At 47.1% G+C, this 12,701-nt stretch overlaps 2 protein-coding genes across 2 annotated transcripts in view; one reads left to right on the top strand and one right to left on the bottom strand.

Annotated features, from left to right (window-relative positions):
• The window catches only part of TSHZ1 (teashirt zinc finger homeobox 1), a 57,299-nt gene extending 54,736 nt beyond the window's left edge, over window positions 1-2,563 (bottom strand). Inside the window, exon 1 of the mRNA XM_027650982.1 lies at window positions 57-2,563. Coding sequence (XP_027506783.1) covers window positions 57-96 — 40 coding nt within the window. The 5' untranslated portion in view covers window positions 97-2,563. The remainder of the gene's footprint in view (window positions 1-56) is intronic.
• Window positions 2,564-2,853: 290 nt separating this feature from the next.
• On the top strand, window positions 2,854-11,674 carry ZADH2 (zinc binding alcohol dehydrogenase domain containing 2). Its single transcript, XM_027650949.1, has 2 exons — window positions 2,854-3,879; window positions 9,912-11,674. Exons 1-2 carry the CDS (start codon window positions 3,590-3,592, stop codon window positions 10,834-10,836), a joined length of 1,215 nt encoding a protein of 404 aa, XP_027506750.1. The 5' UTR covers window positions 2,854-3,589; the 3' UTR covers window positions 10,837-11,674.
• The last annotated feature ends 1,027 nt before the right edge of the window (window positions 11,675-12,701 follow it).

Raw genomic sequence — 12,701 nt, 5'->3', positions numbered from 1 at the left:
AACCCCTCCCCTGCCGTGCCCGCGGCTCCCCAGCGCGGGGAGGCGGAGGGTGTTACCTGCGGAGCGCCGGGGTGCCTGCTGCTTTCTCCGCGGCATTGCTGCCGCCGCCGCCGCCGCCTCGCCGCCGCCGCCGCAGAGTTTCCGCGCAGGACTCTTCTTCCGATCCCACTCTTTTCATGCAGAAACAAATACACACACGCACACACCCGCGCACGCACACACACAAATAATAATAATAAAAAAATAAAATAAAATGGGGAGGGGGGGGGAAGGGAAGGAGGGAGGGAGGGAAGGAGGGAGGGGGAGGAAGGAGAAAAGAAAGCGGATTCAACTTCTAATTCCGCCTAGGAAGAGCGAGAGGGAGGGTGGGGAGGAATGGGAGAGAGGGAGAGGAGGAGGAAGGAGGAGGGGGGGGGAGGAAGGAGAAAAAGTTTGGTCGGGTTCTCCTCTCGCCCGGTCCGGGCTCCCCCCCCGGGTCAGCTCCCGGCGCGGCGAGCGGGGTGCGCGGGGCGGGGGGGAAGGTGGGGTGTGGGATGAGGCAAGCCACAGACTGGTGACAGGGATGCCAATTTCCGCCGCCACTCCAAAAACTTGCTTAGGAAATGTTTTCATTTACAAGGTTAATTTTCCTCCCTCTCTCTCTCTCACACACTCTCTCTCTTTCTCTCTTTTAAGTTCCTTATAAGACAAAGCTCTTCAGTCCTCTCGGCAGCAGCAGCAGCAGGGAAGATGCCAGTGGAGATGTGCAAAATAAATAAGATTTGATCAGTTCAATCTGTAGCCCAAATCCATTATCTTTCTTTCGTTCCTTTTTTTCCCCCTCCTTTTCCTCTCTCCCCTTCTCCCCCTCCTTTCCTTAATCACTTCTTCGTCTTCTTCTCCTCCTTCTTCGCGGTGGAGAGCCGAGCAAGCGCCGGCGATGAGACGGTAAATTCAGTCACTCCCCCCCTCTCAGGCTTTCTCCGAGATCAAAGAGTCTCAAAGCGCAACTTTCTCGCTCGCTCGCTCGCTGGCTTGTTTCAAGCTCGTGGATTTGTGTGTTGTTGTTGCTGTTGTTGTTGGGGGATTTTTTGTTTGTTTGGTTTTTTATTGCGTTGATAATAGTTTGTTCATTGTGCAAAAAACGAGGTCGATCCAGTCTCTCCTTCTCCTCCCAGCACTTAGTCTAAGAGCAAGGAAGCAAATCATAAAAAGGAGTAAACCCCCCATACATACATATACACCGGATGGGAAATGTCAGTCACTCCTCCACCTTCCAAACAGTCACAGATCAAACAGTGTCACCACCGGAGAGGACTACTTTTCTCTCTTGCTCTCCCTTTTTTTTCTCTTCCACAAATCGAAGCTTCTTCTGCTACTAAATATAATGCAAACACATTTTTTTATCATGGATATTTTTTTTGGCTGATCTTGATCTGCAACAGAAGAAAAAAAAAAAAAAGAAAAAAAAAACAACACACACACAAAAAAAAATTTGCCAAAACCAAGAAAAGCCCCGGAGAGTGTGTGCAAAGAGGGAGGGGGGGGAGGAAGAAAAGACATTCACTGAGTGGGACAGATTAACGTGAACTGTCCCCCCCCCCCGCCTTAAACTCCTGGGAGAGAAAGAGATCCACTCTCCCTCTCTTCTCTTTTCACTGAAATATAACACACATTCGGATCCCAGGGCTCTCAGACAGTCTCAACTGATAGACAGACACATCGAGCTGCTTTTCCTGCTTCAGTTTGTTACTCCTCCTCCTCTTGCCCACGTCACCCTGACAATTACAAATAGGTCTCACACAAACCCATACCTGTCAATCTTTTTAATTGCTTTGTTTTCATTTTTTTCCATTTCCCAGAGCTAAACAATATGACAAAAAAAAAAGAAGTCTTAATACAGCACAGCATAAAAGATTCCTCATGTGAGACACGCGTTGAGGGGGTTGTTATTATAATCCACTTGCTAAAGTGCTGTGCAAGACGCATGTGCTGATTTAACTTCAGCAGAGGTCTTGTTCCAGCAAACTTAAAAAAAAGAGGCAGGCAGGAGATGATACCTCGCCGTGGCACACGTATACCCGGCATTGAATTAAAAATGATTTGTGGGAGATTACAGTTCATTCTTACTTTAAAATACCAACAGATTGCAGAGCGAGAACTGCAGCATATGAAACATGCTGCTAATACATTTTGCACAGTATGTGTCTGGGGATTTATATAACGTTAGCTGCGAGAACAGAAGGGTTCTTCCCTTTCCTTTTTTTAAGTCAAGAAAGCAAATAAAAACTACTCAGCTGATTCCTAAAAGAAAACACTTGGAACTGCAGTTTTGTTCTTTTTTGGGCAGAAGGGAATTTTTTTTTTCTTCTTAACACCGCACAATTAAGCATTGAGCAGTTTATACTGGTAGGAGGGAGTTAATTCTGGGAACTACACGCGACATTGGTGCAACATCTCTATTACATTACTTCAGTTCTACCAAGTTGGGATTGGCGGCTCCATCACATTGACTTCGGTCCCTTGACCCAGTTGATTCCCTGCGCAGGTTCCCTCACCCAAACGCAGTCTAGAGCGAGAGGTGATTTTACACATATACATATAAAGAGAAAGAAGAGGAGGGGGAAAAAAAATAAAAATATTTTCTAGAGGTAGCAGGGAGCGGGGAAAAACCCCTGCGACCCCAACAAAGTGACAGAGCAGCCTGTTACCCTTCCCCCGCCGGCAGGACAGCGGCGGTGGCAGCGGGAACATCTTCTCCCGTTTAAATCCCCTCCCGCGGCCGGCGCGGAGCCGCCGCCGCCGTCTCGGGGTTGATTCGTAGCACCTTGCGAGGAAGTGAAACGTTTCGCACGGAAGGGGCGGAGCGTCCGCCCGCGGGCAGCGGCTCCTCGGCGGCGGCTAATAACAACATTAGGAGATTAGCTGCAACTTCTCCGCACTTCTCTAACCTTCCCCGGCCCATAATTTACCGTGCTTTCTTCCCACTCTTTTTTCTTTCTTTTTTTTTTTTTCCTTTTTTTTTCCTTTTTTTTTTTTTTTTTTTTTTTTTTTTGGGCAGGAAGATAATCTCTTTTTGTAAACTAAAGAATGGGGCGCGGGGGGGGGGGTAATCCGAGGCGTTTCTCTCTGTCCGTCTGTCTTCCCCCCTCCCCCCTCCGATTTTTAAACCCGTTAGTCAGAGGCAGGGTGCAAACTAAAAGCTGCCACCACCACCTTTAGGAGGCAACTCGGCCCGCCGCACACCTGCCTCCCTGGCAGGCAGAGCAGGGAAGGGCAGGCGCAGGCAGGGGCAGGCGCAGCGCCGGCGGGACGGACGGCCGCGGGAGCGGGCCGGCCTCGCTCCTCGGCAGCGCAGGCGGCGGCAGAAGAAGAGCGGCTGCTGCGGGGGGACCATCTCGCCGCCTCTGCTGCTCCTCCGGCGGCGTCTCCGTGCTGCGGAGGGGCCGGCTGGGCGGGGAGGGACAGCCTGCGGCGCGGGGGCTCTGTTTACGTACACACATAGCTGCGAGCGGGGAGTTTCTCCTGCCGGCGGGTCGTGCGAGCTGCCTGGAGGATCCCGAGCCAGAGCTCTCCCGAGCGGGGCGGGAGAGGAGAGCCGAGGCAGGGTATGAGTTTTAGCGCGAAAAGCGGCGCTTTGCTGAGCTCCCGGGCAGCGCGGTGGTGGTGGCGGCGGCAGCCCGGTCCCGCCTGGTCCTACGTCGGTGGCAGCTGGTCGCGGCCCATCCTGGACATGTCCTACTCCCGTCACTTTCTGGATTTCCAGGGCTCGTCCATCCCCAGCTCCATGAAGAAGCTGGTGGTGACTAAGCTGAGCCAAAACTTCAGGGAAGCGGTCACTCTGCAGCAGGACGCGCCCGTGCCACTCCCGGGAGACGGAGACCTTCTTGTCAGGAACAGGTGAGCCTCCCTTTCCCCCCCCCGCCCTCCCCCTTCGCGCCCCGGCCCCGCGGCGGCCCCCGCCGACTTCTGGCACCTTGTGGCCTCCTCCTTCCCACAGGGTCCCTCACTTCGGAGACCGGCTCCAAAGTTGTACCAGCCGCCATCTGGCGACTGTTAATTTAATTTTATTATTGTTGTTGTTGTTGTTGTTTTGAACGGCTGGTGCTACAGCCCGGTCGCCCTATCCACGTGTGTGAGGGTGACACTTCCTCCTCCTCTTTCCGCGGCGGAGGGGTGTGTCTGTCTGTCTGTCTGTGTGCGCTGCTCCCGGCGTGCGCCTGCCCGAAGGAAGAGAAACACCCCAGGGCCCCTTTGCCAGGGGGGTGGGGCGGCGGGAGAAGAGGCAAGTTCTATGTTCGGTGAGCGCCGAGGAGGGAGGGGGACGCCGGGAAGCTCTCGCAGAGCCCCTCCCAGGCCTCTGCCCGGGCTCGTTACACGAACATAGTGCCCGGGGCGGGAGCGTGTCCCCATCGCACCCGCACAGTCCCACCGGGGACGCTGACGCGCAGTGCCCCGGCACCGCCGTGTGTGCGGGACCGCACCAGCCGCTCTTGCCTCGGCGCTGCCCCGCACGCCTTCTCTGCCCCCGCCCCATCCATCTATCCACCCATCCCGCCGTGACTCACCGGGGAGGCCGAGGGCCGGGCCCGGCGCCACCCCCGTCCCTGCGCGCCAAAGGCGGGCGGCGGGAGGGGGCAGGGCGGCCCTCGGCCTCCCTCGGCGGGGACGAGAGGCCGCGGTTGTTGGCGGCTTTCGGAGTGGAGCTGGGTGGGGGAAAGGGTGAGGAGGTGACGTTTTTGCTTAGCATAACGCGCCGTAAATCCCACGCCCGGCACGGTGGCCAGCTCGCCGTGAAACGAAGACTCCCGAGGACAAAACGTGCCTTCCCGCAGCTGGCTCCATAAAAAACCTGCTTGTTCTCGGTGGCTCCTTCCTAGACGCCGTGGTACCTTGCACTAAAACTAAGCGTTTTAAGGTCGTGAGGTTTCTCTGCTCACGAGAGGAAGCTGAAACTCTGGGAACTTTGGAGCAGACTGCGTGGCTGGCACTGCAGAGAATAGCACTCTAAGGTTCTTGTCAAGCAAGGAAATCGTAGTAACACATAGTTTGCCATGCTCTCCGTGGGAGCTTAAAGATTAGAGAAGCACTAAGTTGCCTTGAGAACAATGCTGCAAGTTATATTAAGGCAGCGTGTGACACCGTGTGTATGTGTAACATACATTTATGTGTTCATATGAAACATATAAATACACATAAAGAGGGGGCAAGAAGAAAGAAGAGCAGAGACTCCTCCAGGAGCTCAAAAGAAAGCTGCTGTGGCACTTTAATCCAATGCTGACATCTCCCACTAGGATTTCTGAGACTAAAATTCCCTCCAAACCTCAAAGTCTAAAACATTGTGTTGCTGCATCCACTAATGACCGTGGAACAGTAATGGCATGAAACAGCCATCCAGCTGGAGTTAAATTCCTTTTTGTGGAAGAGGTCGAAAGACTTGAGATACAAGTAGCAAGTTTCGGGTAATGCAAGGCAGAGTGACATCCTTGTTTCTCAAATCCCCTCCCCTCAACATATGCATTTAGAGTCTTTCTCATTCCTCCCCCACCCTCCTGTAAATTTAAAAAAAAAAAATATTTTTTTTTATATGTAGTTTCCACTGTAACTTTTCCCTTCTCCTTGTCCTCCCTCCCTTTGTTGGGTGGGCTCCCTGGGTGCTTGTGGGATGTGCACACCTCGAGGTGAAAGGGCTTATACTAGACTAAAGGCTGGAGCTGGTCCACAGATTCAGGCTGGCAATTACTGGGTTTTAACACATCAGCCTGTTACACACATGTTCTCATAGTGGCACACATGCATGAGTGAGGATGGAGGGGAGGGAGAGGTGAACAATGAAGTCTAGGTTTAGAGTTCTTACATTTTGTATTATTTGTGTAATTTCTCTATTTACTATTATTTTCTGGAGAATATCACAGAAGACACAGGATCACATTACTGTAAGACATTTATGGAAGCTGCAGCAGGAAGCGAGTTCTGAATGTTTCCCCCTCTCTTGTCATTCTGGGGAAGCATTATCTCATCCTAGAAGGATGAGTCCCTGACTCTAGTTAGTTTAAAAAAAGAGAAGCAAACAAAAAAAACCCAAGCCCTAAACACAACTATAGATTTTCTAATAGGTAGAAACATACAATTAAAAACAAAACAATAAAGGACTTTGAGTTCCAGGAGGGCATTTTTCGTATTTATTCATTTTAGTCCCAGTCACGCCCATGAATAGTATTAATTGCTTTGAGCTTTTCATGCAAAACAATCCTCATTCACCACAATAAAATCTGGTTTGGGATTTATGGGAATGGGAAATTAAAATCTGTGTATAGATAGATATTTTAAAGTAAGAGGCAGTTAGGGAAAACTTTCTTATCTGTTAGAGAACTATGCCAGCAACCCTTACTTCTTTTTTATACAGGAAAAAAATAATCCATCTTTTATACAAAAATCCTTCAAAACTAGAAATCAGTTAAGGCAATTTTTTTTAACTTTGATTCTATGTAGGAGAGGAAGAGGAGGGGAAAAGGTGGTAAAAAGATCGTTAATGAAGCCATTTAAGTTTCTTATGTCCGTTTGTCCTGTTTTTGGGGAGGAAGCCGGGCGAGGGCAGGTGTGGAAGCAAGGGTTCTCTATTGCAGAAGGACCCAAAGGCTGTGAAGATTTGGTCCTTCTTAAAGTTGTTGGGGGATTTTCGAGATTTTCTTGAGGAAGTGACATATTTCCAAAATAACTGTAAGGATTTACTGTCTGCCTGGAAGATGGAAACAAAGTTTATAGGAAAGGGAGTAAAAGGGGTTGGGAAAGTTTTTTTGAACCAGGGGACCAATGGATCACAGTGGGAAAAGTGGAGGACTATTCCTGCTGAGTGTTTGGTTTAAATAATGTTTTTCTTGCATAGTACTGGTTTGGATGACTTTGTTTTGTCTGTGCTTAAGGCTGTGGTGCTTGTTTTCAGTGTCTCGTGCTTTGTTGTGGTACTAAAAGCAGCATTTCTTCCCCTCGGCGGTGTCCTCCTGTTTTCTGTAATAAACAGTACGAGGGGGTTCAACACTGTTGAGTATAAGTAAAACGGGTGACTCAATGTGTGTAATAATTTTTAAAAAAGCCAATCTCAAGCTTTTTTCGCCCCCCCTTCATGTTTGCATCTTGAGATGTGAGAAGCAAACCTCAATTAGAAACTTCAAAAGAATAGATTTCAAGGTAGAAAGTAAATCAAGGAAATATAAAAGGTCTTAAAACCCACCAGCACCCCAAGTAGTCATTACTTCTGTGCTTTCTCCTTTCTTCAATCTCAGAAGTTAGTAGACTGATTTTCAAGTTGTAATTCGTGCTTTTTGCTACTTTTAAAAGCAAAGTAATCTAAGAAACTGCAGGCACATCCTACCCACCTCACTTCTGTCAGCTGGAATGACAAGGCAGATTAGACACTATGTTTTAATCCAGACCTTGTGTACGATCGTTTTAATGTGCAAGGAATCTAAGAGACTAAACAATCTTGAAAAAAAAAAAAAAAAGGCGGGGAAAAAACAAGCAGCCCATACAATGCGAACAGGAGTTTTGGGTTTGCACACAATAAAAATGAGGTTAAAAAAATTAGGGGGGGGAGGGAGGGCTGGACGGCGGGCTGTGTTGATTAATAATGATGAACCCAGGAGCCCAGGGAGGATCATTTCCCGTGGCCCAGCCGCCCCGCAGAGACGGGGAGGGCGCGGGTGCGTGTACACGCGTGTCTCTGTGTGTGCGTGTGTCTGTGTGTGTGTGTGCAGGGGGCTGGGCGGGCGGCGGGGACGAGCCCCCCGCGCAGCGGGGCAGCGCACACGGCTTTGTCTGCCCCAGCCTCCTGCCAGAGCGGGCAGCGGCGGGCACGGCCGCCCCCCTCCCCGGGCGCCCCGCATCCCCTGCCCACCTCTGCGGAAAGCTCCGCATCCCTTGCCCGGCGCGGCCGGGCAGCACCAAGTTGGGCGCCGCGGCCCCTGCAGCCCGCACGCACAAGTTGCGGTGCGGCCCGGGCGGGGACGGGTTCGCATCCTCCCCGGCTGCGGAACAAAAGCAGCGGTGCGTGTGCTCGAGCCCTCTGCTCGGCAGGCGCCTGACCCCCGCACGACTCGCCCCTTCCCCGCACTCGAAGTTTTTGTCCTCAGAGGGTTGTTCTACCTGTCTTTATGCTGTCCTCGCTGCCCCGCAGCGCCGGGGAGAGGAAGCTCCTGGAGAGACGGGGGCTTGTTACTCCTAGTGCTGCGCTGCCTCCCCTTCTCGGGGGTGCCCTGCCCCAGCCGAGGGCACGGCTGCTCCGCACCCTTCCAAGGCGGACGCGCGCCGGGAGCGTGGGGAAGGAGGCTGAGCCCAGCGGGGAGCCAGGACCTGCCTGGCGGGTCGGGGCCGGGGGCAGGGAGCGCCCCGGAGGTGGCCTCGAAGCTGCCGAGAGCCCCGGCTGGGCGAAGCGATGAGGCCGGAGAGGGGGCGAGCACAGCTCCCCACCGGCCCCTCACCCTCCGCAGAAACTGGGGTGTATGGGCGGGAGGAGGCCGGGGCAACGCCGACACGTCTCGCCTCGGTGCTCCAAGCCCTTCTGCCAGGCGCCCGAGGGACGCGGTTTGCCTGGGAAGCTGCAACTCCGTTACCAATTTTTATACATCTTTTAGCAGTCCTGTATGGAAGTCGCCTCTGAGCAGGATAATAGAAGATTTTTTTGTATCTACGAACAAGACGTAGGCATTTTTTGTTGCGAGTGAGTTGAAGGCAGGATTACCAAGAGCAACAGTCGCTTTCACCTATTTTATTGCGTGGATATGTTTACGCGTACGTGTCTTTTTACATATAACGTTGGTGAAACTTTGAAGCTCCCCACGCTGTAAAGAATGAAGGAAATCAAAAGGAGCAAAGCAGTTTTAGTTCTCCTCGCTCTATGTGCAGGCAATTTAAAACTACATACACGTACGATCTGAGCTTGTTGCTAACTGCAACAATTAAAAGTGCACTGTTTGCCTACTTCTGCAGCTTTTACGTGGTGTCAAGTACACCTTTCGAGTTGTCACATCCACATGTAGTAATAGTCCTGGCGTTGTTGTTACGTGTGTTTCTTTTCTACATTTTCCAGTTAACAGAACCTTCCCCCACCTTCCCTTGCCTGTGTAAAGATATTGTTACTTAAAAAACTCCAAACTTCAAGATTCTTTGCATTTAAGCTAGATCATAACTTTGCTTTTATCATTATCTCTTAGTGCTTAATCAAGTTGTGAGAATGTCACTATCTTTCAATTAAAAAAAAAATGCCATGCATTTTCACCTGTTAGAGGTCAGTAGGACTTGATATTCAGTTTTAAAATTTTAGTCCTTCTGTGCAAGGTTGTTTTGATGTGTTGCAAGTAATTTATATAAAGAAAAATATTTTAACGTTGACATTAGCTACATCAGAAGGCAAATTTGCTGTAGTGACTCCATCAATTAAAAAGTACTTGCCTACAGTAACATGACCTTGCAAATGACATCGATAGTTAATATGATCATTAGTCATTAACAGTATTATTATATTCAAAAATGTAAATTTGTTGCCAGAATCCACATATTTACCGCTCTGCACGTTTTATTCTTCAGTGCTTTCACATCTTGTATAAAGTGGTCTATTCATTTTCATCCTTTAATCTTTTACAGAATTATTTTTAGCTTGCTTAGCTTGGTCAAATGGACCTAAGGAAAATATAAGGGATTTTTTTTGTTTTGTTTTAGGTTTCTGTTTTGAGACTTTTTTGTTCAGAAAATACTCTATAATTCTAGAGTAACAGAATGTAAACTATAGAAGTCTGATAAAAGTAGTCTCTGGAGTGTACTCATTGTTCAAATATACCAGTAATCAGAAAAAATCTGGTATTTTTCCCAGAAATTTAAATTGAAGGTTGAACTTGGTAAGGAGTAAATCTCGTTAATACATTTTTGTTTTCTTCTAGATTTGTCGGCATTAATGCATCTGACATAAACTACTCAGCTGGTCGGTATGATGCATCAGTTAAACCCCCATTTGATATAGGTTTTGAAGGTGTCGGTGATGTGGTAGCGTTAGGACTCAGTGCTAGTGCAGATTATACAGTGGGTCAAGCTGTGGCCTACGTGAAAGCCGGTTCCTTTGCTGAATACACGGTTGTGCCTGCCAGACATGCAGTTCCTCTACCCTCAGTGAAACCCGAGTTTCTTACTTTAATGGTAAGTGGCGCTACTGCATACCTCAGTTTGAAAGAGCTGGGAAACCTGTCTGAAGGCAAGAAGGTTCTGGTGACAGCAGCAGCTGGAGGAACGGGCCAGTTTGCTGTGCAGCTTGCAAAGAAGGCAAAATGCCATGTAATTGGAACCTGCTCCAGTGATGAAAAGGGTGGTTTTCTGAAATCCATTGGCTGTGACCGTACGATCAACTATAAAACTGAAAATGTCGAATCTGTGCTTAGGAAGGACTACCCCGAAGGTGTGGATGTGGTGTATGAATCCGTTGGGGGAAAGATGTTTGACTTGGCTCTCAATTCCTTGGCTATCAAAGGGCGCCTGATAGTTATTGGGTTTATCACTGGCTACCAAAACCCCACTGGCCTCCAGCCCATTAAAGCAGAGTTATTGCCAGCAAAACTGTTGAAGAAGTCTGCCAGCGTCCGGGGTTTCTTCTTGAACCATTACCTTTCTGAATACGAAATGGCTCTGAAGCATTTGCTCGAGATGTATGAAAGAGGAGACCTGGTTTGTGAGGTGGACTTTGGAGACATGTCTCCAGAGGGCAAGTTCACTGGCTTGGAGTCTGTATTCCGTGCTGTAGATTACATGTACATGGGAAAAAACATTGGAAAAATTGTAGTTGAATTACCTCACTCTGTCAACAGTAAGCTGTAAAAACAGAACAATTATATAAATCAGAAGAGAGAAAATGGGCACTTCATGCCCCAGATTTACTAGAAACAATTTCTTTTTTTAAGCTTAGTAATGGATATTATATTAAAAAACAGCACTAAGGTGTTAATAAAAAAGGGTGGGTTTGGATTTTTTTGAGTTTTTTTCTTATAAGTGTTTAAATCAGTGGCTGTAGCATGGACTTAATGGGCCCGTGTTTGATTCTGTCACTTCGGTTAGCGTGAGACAAGAACATTGTTCTTGACAGAATAAGTCTTGATGCAGAGGCAGATTTAGTCTGTCAGCCTGATTTGATAAGACTTCATATATAGTTCAGCTCAGAAAAAAAATCTTCTGGCAATTTTGATTCCCTGATTTAAAAATAAAATTGTTAGAACAAGACTAAATAAAGAGTTGTATCTTTGGGTTGCTCTGTTAATGTCTTGAAGTTTCTGGGAAAAAAAATGCTTGATTTTTTGTCACAAACGTGATAATCATAACTCAGTTGCATCATGGATCATAGTAATATTCCTCGATTGGTTATACAGGGAAATTTATCCTCCAATGCTGACATGTCAGTGATGTTAAGCAACTTGACTTTTTTTTTTTTAAATCATGTCTTTCATAACTATAAACAACTGTGCAATTTTCTTTCAAATCTTTAACTACAAGTTGCAACATAGTCTCATTTTCTTGCCTGTTAATTTTCTACTGCTGCTGTTTACTGTCCAGTCTCTTGTTTAGTCAGTACTGAAAAGTTGTTCGAGCAAGATTTTGAGCCATGTTCGTGTGTGTTCAGGTCCTGTATATTTTTGAAGATTAAATAAAGTTTTAAAAGCTATTTAACTGTTCCTGGCATTTATTCATATTTATGTGTTTCTTGCTGACTAGCTCTTTTGTAGGTATTCTCCATTCTGTAGAATTCTTTGACTGCTCATTTTTTAAGTGACTTCCCATAACCAGGCAACTACTTCTACTTTTACCAAATATTGCTTCTGCAGAAGCCCTTTTACGAACAGCAAGACCATTTTAAATCGGTACAGGTACCGATGCTCAGGCATAGATTATCTAGTGGGTGAAGTTAAAAGGTTTTGTAAAGTTTTGAAAATTCTTCCTCACTTAATAGATATTATTAATGATATATACAGTGGGAATTCCAGCTTGAAGCATAATATTTTCCAGAACAATAAAATGCTGAAACTACTTGCTCCACATCTTTTTTCCATAGCAAATGTTTAAAATCTTAAAGGCCAATTTTACCACATCTTTTGAAATTATATTCGTTTGTTGGGGAGATGAAAATTTCCTAAGATCATACACCTCTTAATAAACATAATGATAGACTGATAATGTCTAGGGCTTGAAGGAAAAAAAACTGGGTACACTTAATTTTAGAGCATTATTCAGGACTGACTGTACACACATTTTTAAAAGTAACATACGAAAACATGTATTTTATTCAGCATTACAGGCAGTAGAAAAAGTATTTCTAATTTTTATTTAGCACATTTTTACTGTAATTTTTTATTATGATGTAATTCATCATAAGGAATTGTGTACAATGGACAACTGTCCCTTTTTGGGGTCATGCCTGACTACTAGGTTTAGTCTCACTTTGGTAGATTTTGAGGAAGGGCAAAATGGCTTGAGTCTTTGTTACCATTTCTCTTTTACGCAAGGTAAACGTGAAACCACTACGATTTTTGTTTTCACCAAGATCTGCTGTTGGAAACATACTTCCTCTTTCATCTCTAATATTATAGATATTGTGTTGGGTTTCTTTATTGGCCTTCCAACTGGATACTAGAAAGATGCAAACACTCAAGTATTATACAAGATAAGAGCATGCAAAGTTCTCACTATTTTAT

Source organism: Corapipo altera, unplaced genomic scaffold (genome assembly GCF_003945725.1).
Source record: "Corapipo altera isolate COAL_440 unplaced genomic scaffold, ASM394572v1 24, whole genome shotgun sequence".
NCBI classification, from domain to species: Eukaryota; Metazoa; Chordata; class Aves; order Passeriformes; family Pipridae; genus Corapipo; species Corapipo altera.
Note: the sequence above shows the minus strand (reverse complement) of the source record. Positions and strands in the feature narration are given on the sequence as shown.

Coding starts and splice junctions, on each gene's coding strand:
- ZADH2 (XM_027650949.1), top strand. CDS start 3,590: ATGAGTTTTAGCGCGAAAAGCGGCGCTTTGCTGAGCTCCCGGGCAGCG. Junction 3,880..9,911: donor GACCTTCTTGTCAGGAACAG/GTGAGCCTCCCT, acceptor GTTTTCTTCTAG/ATTTGTCGGCATTAATGCAT.